Consider the following 25,652-nt stretch of genomic DNA (forward strand, 5'->3'; position numbering starts at 1 on the left):
GTTTGAATGCTAAACACTGTTTTTACAGTGTACTCTTGAGATTTTTGCGAAAACACGAGATGTGCAATAGTCATGGAACACTATTGTTGGTTACGGCTTCGGTCGTTTCAGCGCCGTTTTGACAGCTAAAAGGTTTGAAAAAGGCTTGTCAGATTTCATACTTCAGATGCAAATGCATTAAAAAAAATCTTACAATTGGAAACTCGAAGCCTTTAACCAAGGTTTGAGAAATGGTGTATTTGCTGTCATTTTGCAAGCACGCTTCATTTTGGGCGGCTCGCAGTGGCAGGCAGTTGTTAACACATTGAGGAAAATAATTTTCAATATTGAATAAAAGCCTTCTGATTGAAAGCAGTCGAAGGGTGTTCCTTTCATATTTCAGAATATTTCTGGAAAAATGGCAAGTACCATTGTGAACTTGCGCTGGCTGCTTTCTCAGACTGTAAAAAGCTACTCCCTCCGTATAAGGAAACCGTTGTGTTATATTCTTTTGTCATCTCCAATTCCTTGGGATTTTAAGCCTACAGTGTCTGCTCTTTTTTTTTTTAATTCGCCGGCAACGAATGAGCATTAAAATAAGCGGAATTCCTGCATCCATTCTCCGTTCGCACGTGTCTGGAGTGCCCGCATCCTCCTAGCAAGAATCAATGCGGTTCACTATGTCGCCATGGCAACCGAGTGGAGAAAAGCGCGCCAACATCAAGGAGGGCGCGACTTTTAGCTGTGGGTCTTTTTTCTTTAATACTGAATAGAATTCATTTGAGTCGACCCCGGATCAATGTCTGAACTCAGAACCCAGAATGGGGTTACTATTGGAATTCACGAGGAGTTCTGCTGAAAGCCATTTCAGGACTTCGATTCTGAGGCCCGAATACGAATGTGAACATAAGTGGCATGCATGGCTGGAAATAATTCAAAATGTTGTGAATGCGCTATCAGGGTTTTTCTCTGAAAGCAGGAGGTCGTAGGCTCGAGTCCCACCCGAGTGAGTTTACCCAACTTTCGCTTGGAAGGTAACACACTGAGTAAACAGTGTTTATACGTCGGTGAAGGGCAAAACCTTACATTGATTGACATCACTCCGACGCAAATTCCATCTTATGAAAGCTACAGTTGTTGTTCCACCTCCCGAATATCTCCCCTTTGCAACACCACATTCTGCTCGTCAGTAAAAAGGACCGTTCAATTATTTTATATGAAGACTTGCATTTACGTATTCAGTCGACTCGAGATAACCATGTTTGGTTACCACAATATCACAGTTACCATTCACAAACCACACACCAAATTTGACCCCGGTGGTAGCGAAGAAGCCACGACGGTAGCCATTAGTGGTAAATATAACCTGACTGTTTTCATCAGTAGCTTCTCGACGGGACGCTCTACAACCGTATCTTGTGTTTAATGGCGACGTTTATGAGTGTTCCTGACTTGAAGGCCCGGCATTTTATGCTGAGGATGTACTGCGAGCTAGAATTACCCGATGCAAAAAAAAACAAAATGTGAAGCTTCAAGCTGCCAAAGAGTTTAGCTTCAGACACGTATAATTCTGGTGCTGCGATTTGCACTCAACGACCTATGCGGCAACACAGAGCGAGCACGATTTGGCTTTGAATCAGGTTACGGGGTGGAAGTTGTACCCAGTAGACTGCGGCTATAGGGAGCTAGCTGGAAGCAAGTTGATCTATGTATTCCATTTAAATCTAACCACAGCTTTTAAGAGTGTGTGAAGATACTTCGTACATCAATTCAACAATTTATTATTCAACTTTAAAGAAACACACATGAAACTGAAGATATCAGAGATTGTTGAGGAGACTTTTTGTCGCCACTTTTATCACCTCAATACTCGGCCCCAGCACGGTTAAAATTCTTTCACACCATTCTCTGCTCACTCCATCGCTCCGCTCTTAACTTACTCGCATATTTTTGTTTCGCAACATAAATCTTGACCCAACCAAATTAATGGCGGCCTTAAAATCACACAGACAGGCATACACGATAAACATGTAAAGATTAACACCGACCATCACAGTAATGAGATTGCCGGAGGTCCGGGGCATGAGGCCCGCAAATGATGATGATGATAATAAACGGACCAAGGTAGCCGCTGCTGCTGATGACTAGTAAGCTTAATTAATTGAATCTCCCCAGACTTGCTGCCGCTAGAAACTTCACAGTATAGCTCCTACAAAGAGTATAGGCCTATGAGATATAAATTGTTTGTGTCACTACTTTCCATGCAGTGTATCGTAACACTAACTGAACTTGAAAGATGGCGATATGAGAACACACTCACAAAATGTTGGTATTTTGCTCAAGGTTAGTCAACATACCAACTGCCTACACTCTTGGGCAAATTCGTCCCAAAAGCCGGTCAATTTACCCTAATTCATCAGCAAGTTAGGTAACTACGATGGGTAAATAACATTGCCCAACATTGTTTTAACCAACCTTTTTTCCTCCACTGGTCGGTATTGATAAGCTTTCTGAAGAGATGAACCATACACATGGGCGTCTCCGGGATTTGATCTAGAGAGGGGTGGGAGCAAAACACTCACCCGAAGCAAAGGGAGAAACCACCGGCCGTGGTTGAAAATCGACACCCATGTTGTTAAAATATTCAATTTCATTTTCCATGGAACTAAAACGTGCATACGAGCAAACGTCAACGGCAAACGACTGGCTTTTGAATAAAAAATGTACATTTGAACAGTGAAGAGTGACAATTTTATGAAAAATAATTGTTTGTAATGATTAATTTGTACTTACATCGTTTCATGGATTCTAGAAATTAAGCATGGCTAATGAACCGATTAATTGGGGAAGCTTCAAGCACCACATATAGACGTGATCACGATTCTTCGTAAAAATTCTCTGATAGATTTGCAGTAATTTAGAGCTATGACAAAGCTTAATGAGCCAGAACCATGGGGCGTCGGGGGGGGGGGGCAAGGGGGCACTTGCCCCCCCCCCCCGGAAAAGCAAAAAAAAAAAAAAAAAAAAACAAGGAAGAAAAAAAAGAGAAAAAAGAAAAGGAAAAGAGGCGCGAAGTCATAGTGGTGTAAATTTAATGGGGGGGGGGGAATGTCCCTGCCCCCCTCTAAAATTGATAAATCGAGGAGATGTTGAGAAATACAGGATTTTTTTGGGGGGGGGGGGAATATGTTTTGCCCCCTCTAGAAAAAATCCTGGCGACGCCCATGGCCATAACACATACCATAGTATCGATAAAATGGCTTGGAAGAGATTAGTACATACAGGGTGCTCCCAAAATGTTGTGCAAGTAGATATTCTTTAATTTCTCAAAAACTATGAGTGTTTCATCTTGATGGAGCATATTAATTATACTCTTGTGTATAATCAGTGAAAATGCCATGGAAATCTGTTCATGCAAACCAGAGATCTAACAGAGTGCAGAAGGCTATGATTTTGTCACCCATTCCATGCAATGGGATTTACACAGTTGGTGATATAAGTGAATAAGATTATCATGGGCCTTTTCACTCTGATGTGAATTAAGTTAATTAACTGTGTAAATCCCATCCCATTGGAATGGGTAAAAAAAACATAGTCTGTTATAATCTGTTAGATCGCTGGTTTGCATGAACGGATTTCCATGTCATTTTTACGGAATATACACAACAGTATAGGCCAAATGAACGTGCTCCGTCAAGATGGAATACTCATGTTAAGTAGTTTTTGAGAAATTAAAGGATATCTGCTTGCACAACTTTTTAGGACACCCTGTACACTTCGCCGTGGTATGGAATTGTTTGCATTCACACAAATCAGGAAATTATTAGACGCGATGTGGTCTAATGTCTCCTAAAATCTCCCATTCAGTGTTTGCTTTTTTCCATATTTGGAAAACAAGTGTTGTTGTTTCTTAACTAGGAAAGTGACAATCCTATCCACACATTTTTTTTCCAAATTTGGAAAACAAGTGTTGCTGTTTTTTTAACTATAGGAAATTGACAAGTCTATCCACACGACATCCACTTTCACATTAATTATCGTTACCAAATTAACATCACCATGTACACGTTGCAAATCATTGCTTTTCGTGCGATAACTAATCAGATTAGGAGAAGGCCATATAACCCTTCAAATGTCTACTTGAGACAGAGGTTGAGATGTGTAGAGAATTAGTCTGGCCCTGGCTTTACCTTCCCTGGATCTCCTGTGAGACAGAGGTCAAAGTATAATACACCCTGGGAAAGAGGTCAGTCCGCACAACCCCTCAAAGGTCTCACTGAGACTGCAGAGGTTGAGATTGAGTAGGCACCGGGAACGAGTCTGGCCCTGGTTTAGCCCCTTGTTCTATTCCCTGGCTCTCCTATGAGACAGAGGTAAAAGTTAAATACACCCTGGGAAAGAGGCCAGTCCATAACCCTTCAAAGGTCTACTTGAGACAGAGGTTGAGATTAAGTAGACACCGGGAACGAGTCTGGCACTAGTTTACCCCCTTGTAATCTTCCCTGGCTGTCCTATGAGGCTGAGGTAACGGTAAAATACACCCTGGGACAGAGGTCGGTCCAACCCAAGTATCTCTCAGAATTTGACAGGGCTGCATGCAAGCCTAATGTTTCTTCTGTTATCGATCCTGCAGGGTGCTTCGCTTCCGAAAAGGCCGACGAACTCTTCTATAAGTTGACCAACGAGAATCACTACAACCCGCTGATCCGACCGGTCTTCAACGAGTCTGAGGCGGTAATGGTCAAGTTCGGCTTGTCCATATCACAACTCATCGACGTTGTAAGTCATGGGAGCTTTTCTTTCCTTTTCAAACATCAGATTCGTCCCTAGTTCGGCTCTATAGCTTCACGAATCACACCCCTGTGTGATAAATGATAAAAATGGCTCCCTATCAGCCTCAGAAACGTAACATCACCTAATATGAAGGCAAAGGCTTAAGTAAAATTCATAATGAGAATTTCATTCTTGTTAATGTGTAAAACTAATCGGGAACCAGTCTTAATGTGTACCAAATTAGACACTACAAATATAATGGAAAACAGACACTGACATATGGTGAAACATCGTTATTTCAAGTATCTGTATCTTACCAAGTATTATCCCGAGCACATGGCCTAGTACAAGCCGGGTAAACCATGGGTAAACCTGAGCATGGAGACATAGGAGAACCAGGCTACAATTAGGGAGGCTTTGGAAACCTAGGTTTCATTGCAGCTTTAGTTTCAGGAGATATGAATCCTCATTTTGGGGACTAATCATAAGCTCAACGTGGGTCCATGTTCTGTATTGTCATTTTATTCCACAAGAAAATGTTTAACATTTAGAAATAACTCTGGAGCCCACATGGAGGCAGTGCCGGTGACGAAACCAGGATTTGGCTTATGTCCCCGTTTGGGTATTGGCCAATCAATATTTATTTGTCAAACTTTGAAAAAGGGGGCGAAAGTGCAAATCAATACAGTTTGATAATCAATCACAATAAGGTTCAATCGTCCGTGGTACCTAACGCAAATGCTGCATGGCCGGTGTGTTAGTATACAAATAACGAATGTTTGTGAGTGCGATGGTAAGAATAATTTCATGAGGTGACAGATTGAATGTTCTATTCCACGAGGCGAAGCCGAGTGGAATAGAACATTCAATCTGTCACCGAATGAAATTATTCTTTCCATCGCACGAACGTAAAACATTCGTTATTTGTTTTATACAACACCTGAATAAATTCTCGTCATTTGATTGGTAAATTATAAGCTACAATTTATTTTGATTTTAAAGATGTTGAACTACCCCTTCACGAAAATGTTTGAACCCAACGCTGTAGCGCTGGCTCTTTGGAACAATACGCGCTACGCTGAACGCGCACACCAGCATGCATTTTGCACGCAAATACCGCGTCATGGAACAAGCGCAAAGTGAAACGGTATAACGCATGGGTATAACGCATGGTCGCACCGTGCATTATACCGAATAATAATATGTCACGTGATCCACAATTCACCAATCAGATGACGGGGATTTATTCAGGTGTTGTATAATATGCCCTATCGGCTGGTTTTAAAAGCTGACTGGACTATGGCCGCAGCCAAATCTCATGTCTAGAGCTACGGTCTAGGTCTTCAATGACAACCACATGGGAAAATGCTGACCATAGACGGCGCCGTAGCTCTAGATGTTCGTTTGTTGAAATATCATGGTACCTCAGACTCCTCGGTCTCGAACACCACCACGATTCACCCATTACCAGCTGTACAGTTTGCTTCCATCATTAAATATTATGGGATGTGAGTTACGGTGAATGACTTTATCTGGGTACCATATTTAGACACAGATGACACGTTTTGTAAAATCGATTCGAACCCTTCAGTTGCAGCCAAGGGCGGATCCAGGGGGGGGGGGGGCGGCCAAAGGGGGCCATGCCCCCCCCCCCCCAAAACGAAACAATTTTTTTTTTTTTATGTGACATCGCAATAAAGGCAGGCAATGAGTACACCACCATCTTTTCCTCAAAAAAACATTGGTTAAAGTGGTCAGAAATTGCCTCAGATCGCACCACAGAGCATCTAGAATCCAAAAAATTTTCGGGGCCCTTAAGCGGGCCCCGAACCCCACGCCGTAATTTTTTTGACCCACTTTTTGGGGGACCAATTTTTTTTTTTGCCCCCCAAAAATTGTGTTCTGGATCCGCCCTTGGTTGCAGCACCATTATTGCTTGTGGTACCCAGCCTTTAATCTTTTGAAGGGGTTCGTAAATTTTGGTATAAAATTCGATGGTCATATCCATTTGTTTTTCTACATTTGCAGGACGAGAAGAACCAGATCATGACAACGAGCGTCTGGGTCAAACATGTGAGTGATTTTGAAGCACTAATCATTGAACATTGATCGTGGAACATTGCCACAATTGCTATTTGAACATATATACCCTATATCGACTCTACCATACCAAAAACAGTATACCCATGATTCGAGTCTTAGTCTGAATGACTTGGCTACGGCTGGACATAACACACGGGTCTCTGGGAAGTGGCTGCAGCCACTTCCAGGGGCACGTGTGTAATTTCAAGCCAAGTATTTCGGTGACACGGCACTAGATCCAGTTTTTCGTTGGAGCCCTCGAACTGCGTTCCGCGTATACGTCAAAGTAGATCGTCCCCATTGATGTCACAATTTGTCAATAGGCTGATCTGTTTATGTCTTCTTTGTTCCCTTCGTACAGTCTTGGACGGACCGTCATCTGACGTGGAACCCCGACGAGTATGACGGAATTACATACATACACATCCCTTCAAGCCTCTTATGGCGGCCAGATATACTTTTATACAACAAGTAAGTTCAGTGGGAGTCTTTTGGGTTTCAGATAACTACATTTCGTGTCTTTCCCTCCCCTCCTGCTTATAGGGATAGCCCATTCCTCCTATGATGACATTATTATTAAAATATTGGTTAATATTTTTTTTTGTCTTTTGCTTGTAGTGCGGATGGTTACTTCGATGTGCGGTTTCTGGTCAATGCAATCGTCTATCACGACGGCACCGTGCGCTGGCTGCCGCCGGCCATATACAAGAGCTCCTGTAAAATCAACATCGAGTTCTTCCCCTTCGACGAACAGGAGTGCCGAATGAAATTCGGGCCATGGACCCACGAGAGCCGCAAGGTGGACATGCTCGATGAGCAGAACATTGTAGACCAGGAGGATTACTCTGAGAACGGGGAGTGGAAGATCGTAGAATCCCCCGCCATCAGGCACATCATTGAGTACCCTTGCTGTGACGAAGCCTTCGTGGATGTCACCTTCTACTTCAAGCTGCACCGGAAGCCCCTCTTCTACGTCGTCACCTTGGTCATCCCCTGCATTCTGATATCATTCCTCACCATCTTAGTCTTCTACCTGCCTGCTGACGCCCAAGAGAAGATCACTCTGTCCATCTCCATCTTACTGGCCTTGATTGTGTTCCTCCTTCTCATCCCGTCCATCATTCCTCCCACCTCCACCACCCTGCCTCTGATCGGCCGCTACATGCTCTTCACTATGGTGCTGGTAACCATGTCCATCACGGTCACCGTCGTGGTCATCAACATTCACTTCCGGAGTGCCAGGACTCACATCATGCCCAACTGGGTCCGGACGGTGTTCCTGTACTACCTGCCCAGGATGCTCAACATCCACCGGCCTGGAGGCCTGGAACTCCCGTCCGGCAAGAAGTACAAGTCCATGACGAAAAACACGAACTACACGCCGGCCAGCTACAACGCCCCGCTGCGCGGCAAGTACTTTTACGACCGGAAGTTCATGAGGTCGGGGGCTAAGTACATGGTGAACACAATCACGCCCTCGCTGCTGGAAGAGATCCAGTTTCGAGACCGGCAGTATTCGGACGCTAGTGACTCGATGCCGTTGTCGAAGGAGTGTACGGAACTTATCGATCATGTGGAAACCATTGCCAAGCATTTTCAAATGGAGGATGAACATTACAAAGTGAGTATGCTGTTTTGAAAGTTCATCGCTATATATTGTGATTAGATAGCAAACCAAATAGCACATTGTAATCTAACATTTGCCACTCAGTTGTTTTGCTCAATAATCTCTGGTGAAGGTATTTCATATATCACTTTGTGTTTGTAATTGTGAGATGTAAACAACGCTTCGTGTTGTTTTTGGTTTTGGCAGGGAATGGAAGATTGGAAGTTCGTCGCCATGGTGATTGACCGAGTCTTTCTGTGGGTGTTTGCCATCATGTGTTTCTGCGGCTCGCTTGGTATCATCCTACGATCACCTGTCTTCTGGGAAGGCCCTAACTTCCACCAAGCTTCAAACTACACCAAGCCTATACGCCTCAACACAACGACATATGGCCGGCCGGATATCTCATAGTCACCGTTTAATCATTCATACTTCCGCTTGGGGGCGCCCTAGGCCCTGATGTTTTCTAATTCCCCGCATGGTCGTTAGGTTTTTATGAAAATTAAGGATCAGTTGACATTATTGATCGATAAGGGTATCCGATGATTTTATTGTCACGTGTATTTCTGGCATCCTGAAATCACGTGATTATCCGGTCGCCATTGATTGGTTCAGTATTAAAGTAACAGTTTGCATGGAGCTACTGCCATTGTATAATACACGTCTGGTTACTAGACATTTTTAAGGAAGAATGAGGCATATTATGTTGACTAAAGATTCATTCATTTATTAAAAAAAAGAAAAAAACTCACACAGCTCTTCCACTTTTCAATAAACGTTTGTACAGTATATAATCCAGTTTATAGTCGACTTTCCTGCTTGCAATTTCGTTACGACAAGCAAAACGTTTAAACATAAAACCCCGTAGTTAAAGTTGTATTAATGACCTATTACGCCTTCAGGTATAAAACGTCTGATGACTCGATGCTGTCGGTGTGTTGAATAATCTATGGTGTGTGTTCATACTTCACAAGTACATAATGAAAAGAATCATTATTCGGATGATTGTTGTAAAAAATACAGTGAGAAAATCCATGAAACTATGAAGCGAAATTTCCTTTACAAGTTTGCTGCACTTTTTGGCTTATACACGTACACACGGAAATTGTGCGTCTTCATCAATAGGCCTACATTGCCTATTTATGTTTATGAGCGAAACTCGTTTTGGAACATTTTCAAGAACGCATACATTGTTTTGGGATTTGCGGGAAAAAATGTGTGTCAGATAAGGCCAAAAAAAGAAAGTCTCCGGTTTCTGGTATGCGCGCGCGTCGCCGTAGCCATGCGCGTCGGCAAAATGAAAACGTGTTTTTTTTTCAATGAAAGATGATGTCTCAAAACCGCCAAACTCACTGGTTTGACTGGAATCCTGCTGCTGCACAATTTTAACGTGTTTTTAGATTGGGTTTTGGTCGAGAATAAGCTTTATGTGGCCTCTCTGGACTCCCATATATTTGCACAAAGTTTAGTCGGGCACCATTTGCAGTCATCAGCCGACAATTGAAGCAAAAAAAATCAGATAAAAAAAAAAAGCCGCGTCGCCGCACCACTTTTCGGGCAAGCTCCATACCAGAAACCAGAGACTTTTTTGGGGGGGGGGGGGCTAAGGTAGGAATGCTCGATATTCATAATTAATTCGTGGCTAAAGTATAATTGAAATGCCATGTTGTTTTAAAAGTGCTTTCTGTTTATTTGATTGGTAACACATGGGAATATGTATCGCCAATAAGTCATAAAATCCTGTGTAAATGTTGCAAATGATACTTGTATTTACATTTGGGATTGTTTTTTAATGCGGTTATTACACTTGTAAATTTCATTGAACTGTTCAGCTATTATTACTAAGTTTATATAGTTAATCTTGTGTATACTTCTGAGGACTTTGATTACCTGTTAATGACTTTCTGAAGACGAGTGTATTGATTCTGTTTTCTAATACTACTCCGCCATTGTGTTATAATAGGACCTTATAACTGCAATGCACTGACTGCCGGCAAATCAAATTATCTGCCGTGTACTATTGTATAATGAAGACGTCCCAGCGCCGAACCCTAATTGATTTCCTTGACGACACGAGAGGAAACATTGGCCCAGCGATTTGCGTGATAGTGATTTTATTTGCCCAATTAACGCCGCTTGAAAGCCGCGTGGGCCGGCGATCAGCTGCGGCCCCCGCCCGTTCCGCGCAACGTCTGGCCCGCCGGGACAGGCCTTCCCTTCCCCCGCTCCAAAGCACCAGACCCCGCGGAGGGAAGCGAACATTAAGACCGAACATGTTTCCATTATCAAACAGCTGTTTTGGCAACTCTTGTTTCCCGGCATAAACTGCTCATAATATACTCGTCGGTTGTAGACAAAGCGTGCCGAACATGCTCACTTGAAATTCGCTGGTAATTACTGAAATGTCAGCTAGCAGGGAGAGTGGGGCTAGTGCGTGTGCATTGTCGGCTTGTACACCGTCGTTTTTAGCGACTCAACCGCCGAAGATGACTAACACACTACTGGCTGTTAAAGATGTGTCTGTTGCCGACTGTTATTTTCCCTCCTAGTGATCGCATCATGGCGCAAGTGCTTTTGGGGTTCTTTCATGTTCGAATATTAAAACAAAATGCCTTTCCCAGCATGCATGGTCGGGCAAGCTTCTCTGCTGCATAACGAAGAAATAAATTTCAATACTGCTCAAAATAATGGTTACGTTGATATGTCACACAACAGTTACCTTATCTCACAAACGAATTCTCTCAAAGTAAAGACATTGTCGTACCACCTTCGCTCATCAGTGTCATAATTAATTGACACCACACACTACTTAGTCTTACCAGATCCCATCCCCCACCGGCGGAGGCATATTATTAATACCCATTTCCGTGCGCCGTGCGGGCAAAACGGTGCATTCGCTTTGTATCCCTCCGCCGCCCGCGGTGGTTTACTTACACAATCCCGCCGAGCAGCTGTTGTGATGAGCGCATCTCGTGTTTTGGCGGGAGATTAATCTGCTTTATGGAAAGCGGGAAACAGAAATGGCAATTGCTATGAGTGACAGGCGGTATACGGCTGACGCCTGCTCAGGGAACCTTTGCGTGCAATTAATCATCACGCGGCCCAGGTACAAGAAGGTAGCAATGAGTAATTTTTAGGCGAACAGTAAACTTCCAAAATGACTCCCGGACACTTCTGAGGTCCAACAGGGGTGCGTCCCGTGTAGCTTAAAGGGCCCGTCGGATCACGTAGCGGCCATGGCGATTCGCGTGTAGACCTATACCTTAGGCATCGGTGTCGCAAGCTGAGGTGCGCCTTTAACGCATGTAAAGTAATGGCAACGGTGTTTTATCTTTTAATGCAAACTGTGTGAAATGTGCATCTCCAAAACACCTTCCACAAATTGAACTGTAATGTATGTGCCCGGAATGATAAGGGGTTCACAGAGAATCCACTGGGTATTGTTAAAAGAAGTTAGGGGCACTTTATCTTTAGTCAACCCTTCTGAGCGCTGAAACTTCCCTCATAATACAGTATTGTGGTCACATAGGCCCATATAAAATAAGGTTTGTTTTTATAACTATATTTCCAATTTGTTTTTAATTCCATCTTGAGATTTTTTTAATACTGAGAAGCTGACTTTTATTCAACTTTGCTGACTTGCAGTTATGCATAGGTAATTACGCGTTTTTAGTCAATGTTTCGTTATCTGGGCGTTGTATGCTATAGATTGTTTGCACTGCAGCCATGTTTGAGGTGTGTGCTTTTGTTCCACAGTGATACGCATGAGTAAACCTCTTGTGCATTCATTGTGAAGGAATTAACATAGCAAAACACACCTCCAAGATGTCTGCTGAATGCAATCCATCTATTACCAAAGAGAATGCATGTTTTTTTGGTTCTACGCACTAAAAAATCGCCTGCGTTAATTTTAACAAAGCAAGGGTGAAAACTGCAACTTCCCAAAATTGGTTTGTCCTTTACCCAATTGTTTGGGTTAGAATTTCGGCTAAATTGAACCAAAACTTGAGGTCATACCAGACTAAATTTAATCTGGTCTTGTATGACCATAAGTTTTTGTTGAATTTAACAGAAATTCTAACCCAAACAATTGGGTTAAGGACAACTCAATTTTGGTAGTTGCAATTTCACCCTTGCTTTGGTAAAATTAACCCAGGCAATTTTTCAGTGCGGTTCTCGCATGACGAACTCTTATTTTCGTATTACTTAATTTCTATGCAAAACGTTTGCGTTTCTGTTTCTGTTTCTTAGAAGAGTTCCAATAGATGGAATTTTAAAGCATGCAAGAATTGGCTTACTCGAAGGACCTGCTTGACATAGGCATTTTTAGTTGTCAAGGAATGAGGTTCGGGTGGCTTGCTGAAATGTCACAACGAAAAGCAATAATTACATCGACAAGTTGATCTTATTTTATGATTATGCGATTTGTATATCGTTAAAGGTAGCACCTATCTGTCCGTAAATAATTGTTATATTCTAATACAACTACTAATGATTCGAGCAAGAATTGTCAGGTCATTTTATTATTACTTTTTATCTTTCCCAATTATTTTGGTGGAAATAGTAGTTTCCAGAAATTTCGCAAAGGGCTTTCCATTCAATTTTCTTTTATTTTGTTTGTTTTGTGTTTCCAAATTAACAACTAAAGTCCTATTATCCCTGTGTATATCAAACCGTGCCTATATTTATTAACATTGCAACCGATTCAAATAGCGTTAGATTGAATTCGATACGGAAAAAAAATAAATCGTTGAACGAAATTGCTCTCACCAGAATTCCTTTTTTTATGAGTGATGTTAGGTTGTAATCCATTCCGTGGACTCTATTTCACGCTCAATTAATAACTCAAAACGGTTATCGGGGGGAAAAAACATGAAAAGACTGCTTGAAAAAAAAAAAATTAGAGCGGAAATTGGTATGAAATTACCTTCATTGTTGGTTTGTTGTGTGGTATAGATTTTCTCATAAGTTTAGACAGTTGATATATTGCTCCTATGCGTCGTTTCTTGACCGAAGAAATCTGTTTATCGATTGCCTATGTGTTTCTAGAATGAACTCAGGGTACCGACCTGCGTTGATATTTTGAGATTTTCGGTTAGGGTCTTAAATGTGTACAACGGCACATTTCGGCATTTATCAAGTACAGTCCTCTCTGCAGCATGGAAAACATGACCGCATGTGATAACACGTTAAGTTCACTGTTGTTTATAGAGCATTGATTCTCATCACGGGGAGGAACAGTAGCTATATAGATGACCAGTGTAGCTTCTTCGAATTCCAAGCCTTTACAACAATGTCCTAATAGTTTCACCTATATACTACATGATTAAGGGGACCCTTGTTACAACTGATAATGTAGTAACCAACGGATAATGTATCACCAACCGATAATGTCAAATAAATTAACCGATACTATTTGAATCCCACAGTTGTCAACTGAGCAATGTCAAGGTGATTCATAACACCTGCTATGACCACACCTGCATCCGGATGCTCTGTGGTAATCTGGTCAACTGATTGCTGAAGATGGTCACTCACATTACCTCCATAAGGATCCCCAGGTGTGGAGTAGATGGCGGCACAGTAAAGACCAGAGATCATTCGTGGAAGAAAGTTTAGTCTTATTCGCACCCAAACAATTCTATAGTTGTTCCTCATTAATGAGTGGAAGAGCATCGTTTAATACATGCTTCATTTCTGTGTCAAATTTAATTGCTTGCTAAGGGGGAAAATTATAATTCCAGGTCACTTTCCTTTTGACTCACCCTGTACATAATACATGAGGAATCCCTGGTTTCATTAGAAAGAAATAAAATATATAAATTAAAATAAATAAATATGCGCATTTACACCCATTATGTGCACATGCCGTGAAAAGGGCGATGCACAAGCAATATCATACATCTATGTGGGAAAAATTAAGTACAAAATTCAGGCATATTGGGTTAACATAAGCACTGGGATAAATGATTCGGGGAGGGGGACGCCATTGTCAAAAAAATAAGGGAGGCATCCCCCGGGATCGCCGCCCATGTAATGGTGTATCTACAAAGTTTTCCCAAGCCAGCATTCTCTATTTCCACGTATCTGATGTCGCAATTATTTTATTTCGTCCGCTCTATGTCTCACTTTGTTTTCATATAGCGATATTGGCTCTGACTGGTACGCGTACGGCCCTAGTATAGAGCTTTAGGGCAATGAAATTGATACCTCATTTAAAGAATGGGAATTATCCCCTAGAGCAATTTTTTTACCAGCAGTCTTGAGATACAATCTTAAGCTTGAGCATTGTTTACATAGATGACCCCATAAGGCCAACAATAGAGGTGCTCAAGGCTGGGTATGGTTGCGTCGTCTATCTTTACACCATTCTTGGATGTCAGACAACTCTTTTGCCACCTTCTGTGTCCAAATAACGATAACCACACCAATACAATACAAAACAAAATGTCTGGGTATATATACACACACCGTCTCTACTTTCCCAATTCGCGCATTCCAGCAAACGTGTTGCCAATTGAATTTCGTGTAAACGCGAGCTCGATTTTAATTAAGACTTCGTTTACATAATGGAGAATGCCCTTTGTTTTTCCCTCGTATCCAATGCCCTATTCCACTGGAGACCTCTGATTTCTTTGAACTGTCATCAGACAGATTTTCTATATAATGACACGGGTTTACAAGGCGCATGACATGTGTGAACGGAGTGGACGTGGTTTCTCGTGGCGGTAAGTTACCCAAAATGCATTGCAAAGACTGCGTTTCCTGTAGAATCAGTCCCCCGATCTCTCTTTATAAACCGAATAACTTGGATTTGCATCTCGCGCAAAATGCTGAGAAAGAAACGAACATCTCGATATCCCACGGCGTTGAGCACCAATTACCCATGAACCACCTCGCTCCACACTACTGTCCCCGTGACCCCGTGACCCCGTATCGACGTTGAAAAGAGCAGAACAGTCGCCTAATACATTGTCGTCTGGTAACTATGCGAGTTTACCGCGGTAATTTCATTTTGGCGCGTTCCGATATGCAGGGAAAGAGTGCCTGTGTCTTTTCCCGCGGAAAATCTAATTTGTGAAATTGACACGCTGCGAGGCCTGCCCGAGTATCGCGTGGCTTCACGGTGTATCGTGTGATGTCCTCCCTGCTCGGTTTTATGTGACGGACGGAGCTCGCATAACGTCTTTCTTGGCTCGAAGTGAGACTTTAATTTACCAGGCGGCTCGATGACAAATTAAAGTGAGTGTTGATGGACGAGGAATGTACGATGCGTAACATGAATAAAGCCGGAGACTTATTATTCGTCCTGACGGTTAAAGCGATGTGCTGTATCTCGACACCTCATCGACACAGGGTCATGTTGTTGATGAAGTGAAGTTTTAAAATGACACATCCAGCTCTCTGTCCGTGTAAAAAGTATTGGAGAATATCTCATGACAAGTGGCCTAATATGTTTGAGGTATAGCAAGTCGTGTAATGGCTGGCCGAAGCCCAGCTGACAGGCAGTCGAAGGAAAAATGCTGCACAGAAAGATAAACAGCCAAAACATGGATGCGTATGTCGATGTGGTCACAGATACCGTACATCGCTTTAACAGCGAAGACTTTGGCATACACATTTTCCAGACGGTATAGTAATAAAAGAGTTCAGCTAACAATAAGAAGTGTTCCCATCATGTGGCTCCAATGCCGTTACTTTTTTAAAGATGCACCACAAATTATCCCAAAAGAAGAGGGCCCCTTTCGTTGAGTTTTTGGTCAGTTTCCCATCGTAATACCGTTGTACCATAGCCGATCGGTCGTGAGGGTTATTATTACCGATTGAAAATGTTTAAAGCCGGCAGTGAACTAAATTTACATTTAAAGGGTATATAATGGATTTTTAGTTAAATGTAGTCCTTGAATGTACCATTGTGTTCCATTTAACTTCATTTTAAATCTTCTTATTGCCATTGTTAGGGCGTTTTGGTGCCTTTGTGCTTTTTATGCTAATGCAATGTCCATATTCAAGAGCAAAACTGTGATGTCATTCAAGGCAGAAACTGCAGTGTCACATCTGCCTCAGCATTAAAAGTCACCAGAATTTGGGGGGGGGGTTGCTGTCGTTCATTTTTCTGCTTTCAGTGTTCATTTGTTGTTCAGTATATGACGGTTAAATGAGAAAACTTAATGCAGAAATTTTTTTCATTAGGTAGAATTTTGGGTTTACAATTTGAAGAGAAGAACCGTAATCTGAAGAGTGTGTTCCTAAAGTGACATCACAGCAACAGCGCCCTCAGTTGTCGGGAAAATCATGAAAGATTTTAAATGCTCTGAAAAGGTGCACTTTGCAAAATGTTTACCAAAAAGGGTTGTCTTATAGTTTTTATGCATTGCAAAAGAATGGATATTTGCTACAAATATGCTCCAGTGAAAAATTCATTTGATGAACCCTTTAAAAAACGCTAAAGAAAAAAAAAATCAAAAAAATGTTTAAGCACCAGGTTTATAGCGTATAGGATGACCGTATATGCAATTAAGAAATTGAACACGTCGATAAATTCTCCTACTACAGTAACTTCCGTCTCTCCATTGATGGTCAGCAGCGCACAGAGCTATTTTTCACGTTGTCCTACACCACGAACGCAGGTTGTCTATTCCAATCAATTAAAATCAACAGAGAGATGTTTTACAATATTTGCTTCCAAAATGCAATTAATCCGATTGCCAGTTGTTCCCCCTGCCGCTCCAGAAAACGAAGCCACATAACTCGCGCACCGACCTCAATTTTTAAACAAAACAAATGCCCAATTGAACTAGAATTCTGCCGACTCGGCAGGCTTAAGTCAACATCTAGATATCTTCCCCGTCCCCCTTCCGTCCCCGGGGTTAGGGGCGAGGTGACTTTATTGAGACGGATTGGGCCGCCTCTGCTTTTGAAAAAATACGAAATTTGATTCTGTGCAAGCAGGGAGCTAATTTAGCTGGGCATTGGACAATCCATATTTTTTTAGTGATGCTGGAAAACATTGGCACGCGACTTTGAGTGCGTCGTTCAAGGTTTTCGAGGGAGGCCTGCGTTTAAACGGGAAATAACTCTTCAAGATGTAATATAACACCATCGAATTCACGTCCATCGAAACCATTGATTAGGAGACATTGCGTACGTGCCACCAACTATAACTGCATGGATGTCGAACGGCTTTTCTTCTATACGATACGCTGCTATAGGATGTTGGTTCTTGACGATTGTGCGATGCCGATTTGTTTTGGTACTAGCTGTTCTAGTAGTGGGGCGATAGGGGAAATATTTGGGGGAATATGAGCATGGAATTTGGTACACAGTTAGCCTTTCGCCAAGGCAATCGTGGTTTAGAGCGGCGGTCTTTGACACCTTTTTTTTTAGTCGCCAATATATTTTTTAATATCTTTGAGAAACAGCAATTGTTATACACAAAGGCGACTAGTTATCGTGTAAGGTAATCTTTTCATTCAGATTTAATCCATCAGGTTACAAACAATCGTATTCAGAATGAGATGAATTAATAATTATTTCTTACGCACGAGTTTGCAAGACGAAGAAAATGTGGCATTGGTCACCACGTCAAGGAAAACGAATCTTTTTTTCCCTAACCAGCCTGACATTGAGACTAATTGACTTAAGAAAAGCTGCAATCAGGTCGACAACAGTGGAAAGTGAAAGGAGTCTTACAGATGATATCGTAGTGGTCTCAGTAGCTGGGCATTCCTGAGAAATGATCCACATTCACCGCATTGTTGGAGTCAATCTCATCGCCGTAGAGCAATCTCGCGGACCTCTGCGCAATCCATCTCGCCATAAACCACCGCATAAAACCAAACCATAAAATTGTTGATACGGCCGCATTTACACCCTTCTCCAAAGAAAACATGCATGTCAGACAAAACTTCTCCGTAAATATATCAGTACACGGGGGTGAGACACTAATGGCAATTTATAACCGCCAGCCGCACCTTCGGACACGCTCGTAAATTCCCGCCAAATTTTTTCCCCTGGTGCTTTGAAAATTAAAGAAGACGGCCGAACTTTGTGACCAATTGGTAGTTTTATCAGAATCATTCAGTCAGAAAATCAAAACAAAACAATTCCTCGATGAAATCCAAATTACACGATGTTTGTGCCGCCTTCAGCGGCGAGGCTGTATAGGCCTAATGGATTTTTTTTTTTCATCTGAGGCTAGCGAGAAATTTGTCAACAGAAGATGTTGACTGTGTCAACCGGTCTCCTTGAGCATTAGCGAAAGGTAAACGGGCTGAAAAAGCATCTGACACTGTACCAATATTGTGCAAGACGTTTTAAACGAAAACCCGAAGGACTGCTTGTTATTTGAGCAGTGAAATTGGAATTACTGTTAAACTTAAGTGAGTTGTGTCTCTGTTGACGTTGGCCAGGCGCTACCCTATTTTATACGTCTTCCTTTTGTTGAAATATTAAATTTGTTTTCTTATTCTTAGTTCCAACATTAAATCTATATATTTTGAATTTGAATCATTCTTTATTTTAATGCATGAACCCAATATAAACAGTTTCTGACTGTTAAGGTTTGTATGGGTTAATGGGTAAAATAATAAGAAAAACCAAAAATCTGCAGTGAGTACAGATCTGGATAAATGGAATTTAATCCTGAATGATCGAAGTTGAAAATGACAGCAACCGTGTATCTAATTGCCTGTCAAATGGGTCTTGATTGTCAAACACGACGATGAACAACAAAAGGTTTCTTCATCGCTTAGTGGTACTATAAAGACACATACTGAGTCTGATTTCATAGCTTCACGACTGAAACAAAGCAACTCATCAACCCTGTAATCAATTATCACTTCAAGCGAATGACTGCCAACCCTATTAGCGTTATCTGTCTTTTTTTCATTCCGTGAAACTTTCCGCGTCGGCACGCATGAAAAGAAATCGCTTTTAACTTCTCGATTGCGCGCCTCGCGTGTGTAACAGTCACGTCAGTTAGTCACACACACAAAAAGATCCGTTCATTTCTACTCCGCAATCCGTGGAAATTTGGAATACCATCCGTTGACCGAGATCACGACGTGAATCCCGCGCGGAGGACGTCCTTGGATTCTTCAGAAACTTAATCCCGGATTCTGCTTGGGGGCTTTCTGGGAATTTAGAAAACTAATTTTAGACTTTTCGATGCATATAAGCACAGATCCTGTGAGAATTTAAGTCATGAACGAGAAAACGCATTTTTTTACGAGTGTCCATAATGCATGTGGAGAGCAGAATGATTGTCAGTCAAGGTGTGCGATTTTTCGTAGAGCTAATGCATATTTTGATTTTGGCCCTTTCGCTAAGGAGTACACATTCTAACTGCATGTAGTCCACGGCCCATACGTATAAGGAACAACCCTGATAGGGAAGCCTCATTTTCTGGATGTTGGCACGCAATGGGTTTGATAATTGTGTCAAACCGTTTTTGTTTGCCCTAGCCACCACACCTCCTTCCCTCTCCGCCCATAAAGCAAACCCCAAGCAACCCATAACAGAGAGAAACGAGGCGGCACCCTAAGCCTTGGCTGCCGAGACAGCCAAAACGAGCCCTGTACCTTTACGAAGATGCTAACCTGAAATTTGCGGCCAGTACTTATGTAGAACTTACCAAGTACGCTATAAGTTACGTTTTTTCGACGGGAAATTAAATCTAGAGTAGGTGACTGAACGCGTGCATCGGAGAAAGACGAAGTACACCATAGAGATTCGAACCCGGTCCTCGAGATCTCTGGACAGCGAACCTACGAGAAACAAGTCTTCGTTGTACTTTACATTATGGAATAATTCGGTCTCCTTTAGCAAGACCGAAATCGGATTAAATCCCATATAATTGAGCGCACAAGTTACGTAACTGGCAATCTGCCTCAAAGATGTGAATGTAGTTAAAGAGAAATAGATAGATATTTCGTTAACTTGAAAACAGCGTTGGGGTCATTCAATTTCGCGCGATAAATTAATTCACCATTAATTTAATTGGATGGACTAATTACAAAATTGCAAGGGGGTATCTTTGCGTGACAATTATTTCCTCTTAGATGTTTCCGTATCGTATGCTGTTACAAAACACTTTAAGTAAAAGGGGGTGTATAGCCTACATTTGTCATTTACAACATAATTATTTTCACGTCAGTTTCATCATTTTCCCCTTTTTTTTTTTTTTTAACAATTTGGATATTATTAACTCTTACAGCCTGAAATCATTTAGTGGTCAACACAATTTGGTACAATACCTAGGGTATAGGCTTTAAAGGCTAGCGACTGTTTTTTTTTTATTCGCACTATGGCTTGCTTATTCTGGTTAATTTGTTTCCAGTTATTACTTCGAAATTAATTGTGTAAACTGCTCAGAGATTTTAAAGCAAATGCAGTTCACTTAAAAATTCAATATATTTAGTACAACTTGTACAGTACATCTGAAGGTGGACCCTTGCTGTCATATTAGTCCCAAAGCGGAGGGGGACACGGACAGCGTACATTCCTGTTCAATTACACCGCCCATCAGCATTGCCCAGCATTTCCACCATCCCAATACGTCATCGAGCCAGCCTCGGATAGCCTCCCGAGTATCCAGTATAAGGCTTGCCAATCCTAGGCTCTGACTCCAGTTTCGGGTGCAAGAGATTTTCAGAACCCGTTGGTCTTATTTCAGAGGAGTAAACATTTACTCAAATTCAGTGAAATTATAAGGAAATTAGACGAATCAGAGTGAAAACTGTGTTCAGTCAAAAACAACGAGTTTTTACTCGAGTTTCCACATGACTGATTTTGTTGAACTATTTCAATCTATTTATAAGCTGGAATTTGTGCGTCGCGGCCGGGAGATGTATAATTGGGTTTTGCCCTTGACGGACGTGATTGTTTTTTTTAATAAAAACTCTATACTCAGTGTACGAGAAAGAATTCACAAGCTTACTCGGATGGGACTCAGTCCTTCTTTAGTGCAGTCGTCTCACCACCCGACCACCAAGATTGCCGGGGTCGGATGGCTGGTTAGAATCTGACACAATTAAGCGAGTACCGCAACCAATAATTTTTTATTTGATGGACTTTTTTAATCTAAAGTTAGAGTGCCACTCTAAATCGTCTGGGTCCCTTGTTTCACTTTTTGGAAGTAGGCCTATAGAGGGTGACTTTGAGAAATCTGGACTAATACAAAGGTACATGTTAAGCCTCAGAACATCAAATTGTCCTATAATAGGAGGCCAAAGTTCTGTGTATTATTAATGAGCTTGGACATTCCAGAACCAGAACTGTAGCCAAAGCTGCAGACGAAACCGTAGTTTTGAAAACCCTCGAGGAGCGGAGGATTAGGACCCGAGCGGAATATGTACCTCCCGTGCCGTAACAGACACGGCATAGTTGGGATTGCCCCCTGTGAGTATTTATACCCGGATCATTAACTAGAAGCAGGTATCTCAACGATGAGATAATTGTTTGCGTCATTTTTGTCATTTCATAGTCACGAGAAAGGGAAATACCAAACTGGATAGGATGAATCTCTTGTTGGACAAGATTATTTCAGGATCGTCGTCGCGTATCCGATCATCCGGAGCATTCACATTCCTTTACATTATGTCTCCTTCAATCCCAATCAATAATATATTCACATTATAAAAGTGTGCCAATTATACACACCGTTTTCCCAATCGCATGTATACAGTGGGTATTTAAATGGCCCATGTGTAATAAAAAAAACAATGGAGCCAATCCCTGAAATGTACCTTGGTGGTGTCCCATTTAACTTCACTCTTAATCTTCATATTGCCACTTTAAGAGTTTTGTGCAGTTGCCTGTTTTTGGTTTTTATCCTATTCCATATTCATAAGCAAAACCGTGATGTCATTCAAGGCAGAAACTTCAGTGTCACTTCTGCTTCTGCATAAAAAGTCCGCAGAATTTTTGGGGTTTGCCGTGGATACTTTCCTGTGTTCATTGATTCATTGTTGTGTCAGTACATGACAGTAAGACAATGAGAAAACTTTATGCACAGACGTTTTCTATAAGCAGATTTTTTGATGAACAATTTGAAGAGAAAATCGCCAATCTAAAGGGTGTCTTCCTCAAGTGGTATCACAGCAGCTGCGCCCTCAGTTGTCAGGATAAGCATGCCACTTATTGTTTAAAAAAGTGCACTTGACAAAACATTTTATCAAAATGGCATGTCTCATATCTTTAGGCCTATACATTTCAGAGGAATTGATATTTGCTACAAAATATGCTCCAGTGTAAAATTCATTTCATGGCCCCTTTAACTTCGGGTTAACCCGACTCATTGCTCAACACCTTCAACAAGATGGCCATTATGTTTTGTTTTCCTTTAATAAAGGTCCTGCTATAGGATCGAAATATTAGGCCCTTTAATTTGTTTGATTTGTATATTTCAGATTAATTTAGTCAGTAAGAAAATTTAGAGCAATTTTATACATTTTCATTTTTTCAGATTAAAATGTGTACATTTTTATTGTATCTTTTCGAACTTACGATTGTCACTTTTGTTTTGGAGCTCCGTTTTCGAACTTCAAAAAATTCCACTTTTATCCATGTCATTTTATCTGATTAATCCAAAAAAATGTGGACCTCCTGCTTTGGTAGGGTAACATAATGCTTTGGTAATGACTTGCTTTGAGCACCAAAAGCTATACGCGTATCAATTCCGAAATTACAATAAAGCCCTTTTGAAGGGGTTGCATGGGTCATCAGAGATCTTTGCGGTTGAAAAATACCCCAGAAAACATTTTTTAAAAAAGCAGAAAGAAAAACATAGTCAGATTCAATCATTAGTAAGAATTGTGGCTATGACAATAATGGGCTAGATGTCAATTTGTTTTGTATTCAAAAGTGCGCCCCATCTTCAACGAATATGTTTTGGTAGGGGATAATGCTATGAAGACCGCTGACCAAAGCCTCATTAATATGAGATCACAAAGCAGTCGGTTGCAAAACGGTCAAGACGGGACTTTCCATGTTGTGACGTAGTTCGTGCTTGGTAAAGCAGACATCTGAGACAAGTATTGCAGCAAATGTCACGGATTTAAAAGCATACTCACTACCGGCTGATGTCACATAAGTCATGTGAAACCCGACACGAACAATTAGTGTTACAATACATTGACATTCAAACTCGCTACATCTACCTCCATATGTCTTTTTGCGGCAGACTTCGGGTATATCACCACGAGGGAGAGTCTTACTGTTACTTGTTGCCCGCCCGAATGAGCTCCGTATTTTAGATGAAGAACAAAAAGCTCGCTCGCCGACAAAAACATGTAAGATGATGTGCCGAGCTCCACTTCAACAATCCATTTGCGGTATGGAAATGGGGCCGAGTTCCGGCAAAGTCCGGGGCTGTGTGATCGATTCGCGAGCACAATCCGTAACGGAGGGAGGATCGACGGAAACCCTCCCGGTCCCGCCCGCTAAGTGGCTATATAGCTCCGCTGGCTTTAAAAAAAAAATCATGTCTCGGCCCACTCATTTTGTTTTAGGTCTTGATATGATGCGTTTTGGACGTACATTGTGCCGAAGGCCAGATATCATTGCTCATTTCAAAACAAGAATCGCTTGTGGAGCATTGAAATGCTTTAAAACGTTCCAAAATGAAATTGACTTCTTTCGTGATAAGAGCATGTTTGCATCGGTATACATTCTAAAAACATTCCAAAGAGCTCAGGCGCGGATCCAGAGGAGGGGGAGGGGTCGCACCCCCCCCCCTGCTCTGACACCAAAAAGACAAAAAAACAACAATAAGTAACAATGTGCACCATTACCTATGTCCGCCTGTTCGCAACAATTGCACATACAAATGACGGGCCTGACTCCCCCCTCCCCTCAAAAAATCCTGGATCCGCCCCTGGAGCTATTGTGTTTGCATTAGCCGATGCTGTTTCTGTAGGGTGATATCTCCATGATAAAGTGTGCTCTGAAAAATACTGAAAATAATTATTATTACTGGAAATGGTGACTTTGGGAGACATGGACAAATAATTTTAATGACACTGAACCCTAACCTAAGCTTCATCTATACCCTCAACACACTTTTTAATTTTGGGTTTTGTATCACGAGGAACCGAATTAGGTTATTTGAGACAACAAATATTACCTAGAAATGTCTCCCTAATCCACCTTGTCTCTCTAAGGTCCAGCATTTCAGCAAAACGTGTCTCCCTAATGAGCCATTTGCGAGAATAAAGTGTTTCATCGATGATCTTATGCCAGACATCTTTGAAAATTGATTATCAAGTGCAAGACAGTTGTGAATAAAATGCGAAATGCACGCTTCTAAATATAGAGATATTCATATTCTTGGATTCTTGGTAAGAGTGTAACATTTATAAAACAACCATCGTCGAAGGTTTCAGACAAACGAAATCAAGTGAGGAGACTAAAATTAAATAAATGGAATTGAAACATTCCATTGTATAGTCACGGACAGATTCTGGACAGACAAAGATTGGATAGTGGAGAAAAACGCGGCAAGGCTTTCCAACACGCGATAAATTCCGAGGCAAGATGGCCTTTTGTATAAAGACACGGATGCAATTTGTTCTTGTCGAGTGCTTTCGTCACACCATCACCACCCCCCGTCCGTCAGAGACACCTCGTGGAGTACCGTCCATTCCCCGTATCGCACCGCCCAGACATCCCACCGTGCCACGGTCAAGTGCGAAACTAATAAATCGAACGCTCATATCAATATGCCAAGAACGAGCTACTGTCATAAAGACGCCGGCCTCAAGAAAAAAAAGAAGAAGAGAAATAAAAAAACAGGAGAGAAACACTAATGAAGGTTTTTCTTTATTGGCGATTGATTGTATTATGTGCGTGTGCTGGCTTGTAATTAAACGAACGTGTTAGAAGGAGATGCTGTTATGACGACGATGGGTAAAATGCCCACTGGTCGATGGTATCTGGCGAGGTAACAGAAGGTCAAACACGGTAATGACAATTAGTCTGGTATCGGGACTAATGAATCTAATTATGCAAGGCTCTTTTAAGAAAACAGTTGCGAGACATAAGTTGTTTAAGCGTTTCGCAAAACATGCAAATTCCACCTTTTCGTTTGCATATATTATGGACATAATGATGATATTTTAAATCGTTGGGTATTTAAGTTTTTTTCTCTTTGGTAATACAATTGTATTTTGGTAGGTGAGTCTATTTGAATAGGATTTGCCTATTTTTATGT

General features: G+C 41.6%; 1 protein-coding gene across 4 annotated transcripts in view; it reads left to right on the forward strand.

The window, feature by feature from the left end:
- The window catches only part of LOC119730479 (neuronal acetylcholine receptor subunit beta-4-like), a 30,557-nt gene extending 20,855 nt beyond the window's left edge, over window positions 1-9,702 (forward strand). For all 4 annotated transcript variants that reach the window (XM_038203410.1, XM_038203411.1, XM_038203412.1 and 1 more), the window contains 5 exons: window positions 4,613-4,758; window positions 6,781-6,825; window positions 7,196-7,305; window positions 7,453-8,455; window positions 8,648-9,702. In XM_038203410.1, coding sequence (XP_038059338.1) covers window positions 4,613-4,758; window positions 6,781-6,825; window positions 7,196-7,305; window positions 7,453-8,455; window positions 8,648-8,851 — 1,508 coding nt within the window. In that variant the 3' untranslated portion in view covers window positions 8,852-9,702. The remainder of the gene's footprint in view (window positions 1-4,612; window positions 4,759-6,780; window positions 6,826-7,195; window positions 7,306-7,452; window positions 8,456-8,647) is intronic.
- Window positions 9,703-25,652: the final 15,950 nt, after the last annotated feature.

This window comes from Patiria miniata, unplaced genomic scaffold, assembly GCF_015706575.1.
Source record: "Patiria miniata isolate m_02_andy unplaced genomic scaffold, ASM1570657v1 HiC_scaffold_22, whole genome shotgun sequence".
Taxonomy (NCBI): Eukaryota; Metazoa; Echinodermata; class Asteroidea; order Valvatida; family Asterinidae; genus Patiria; species Patiria miniata.